This window comes from Cyphomyrmex costatus, unplaced genomic scaffold (assembly GCF_001594065.2).
Source record: "Cyphomyrmex costatus isolate MS0001 unplaced genomic scaffold, Ccosl1.0 C2241549, whole genome shotgun sequence".
NCBI lineage: Eukaryota > Metazoa > Arthropoda > Insecta > Hymenoptera > Formicidae > Cyphomyrmex > Cyphomyrmex costatus.
The window spans coordinates 1-751 of NW_017273906.1; the positions used below are offsets into that span (position 1 = coordinate 1).

The window sequence follows — 751 nt, forward strand, 5'->3', positions numbered from 1 at the left end:
ATATATATATATATTATATATATCAGTATCTAAAGATAAGAGATTTAGTCGAACGAAAGACAAGGAAATAACGCGAATAGGAGCGACTAATTGGAACTAAACAATGGAATAAAGTAAACTTGAGATGATTCACCTGTGTTCTGGAACTTTTCGCAATAGGTGGATCGTTCCATCCAGATGGTTGTGACGGTAATTGATATGTATTTTCGTTCCCATATGTCTGCATTTGTGAAATAGGTTGGGATCTAATAGGATCGTACATTTGAGTCTGTGGCACATTTTGCAATGGCGACATTATGTTTGGCTGAAGCGGCTTATATGGTTCTGGCTCTTTAGGATTACTCATAAAACTTGGTGGTTGGCTGGGATATACGTTACTCGGTACAGGGATCTGAGGTTGATATGAATTTTGCTGAGGATAGCCAGGGACAGGTGAGACTTGCTGAGAATTGTATAATGGATTTGACGGCGGAGCTTGCTGAGAATTGTATAACGGATTTGACGACGGGAAAGTATTCTGACCATATGACGGAGTGGATTTCACAAATGGATCTATCAGATATTTTGTTCTCGATTGTGGTCCGACACTGGACGGTCTCGAGCCACTCAAATTGGAACCGGATGTTGGTGGAGGTGGAGGAAGAGGTTGTGCCACAGGAAGCTGCGCTACTGGGGTTTGATTATAGGGGTGTGATGTAGAATATTGATCGTAAATTGTAGATTGCACTTGAGGTTGAGGAGGAGGAGGAGG

At 41.8% G+C, this 751-nt stretch overlaps 1 protein-coding gene across 1 annotated transcript; it reads right to left on the minus strand.

Annotated features, from left to right (window-relative positions):
• Positions 1 to 133: 133 nt before the first annotated feature.
• LOC108782866 (vacuolar protein sorting-associated protein 37C-like) lies at positions 134 to 745 on the minus strand (the record flags this gene model as incomplete). Its single annotated transcript, XM_018551282.1, has 1 exon — positions 134 to 745. A coding segment is annotated over one exon (612 nt), but the record flags the coding sequence as incomplete, so codon positions are not given.
• Positions 746 to 751: the final 6 nt, after the last annotated feature.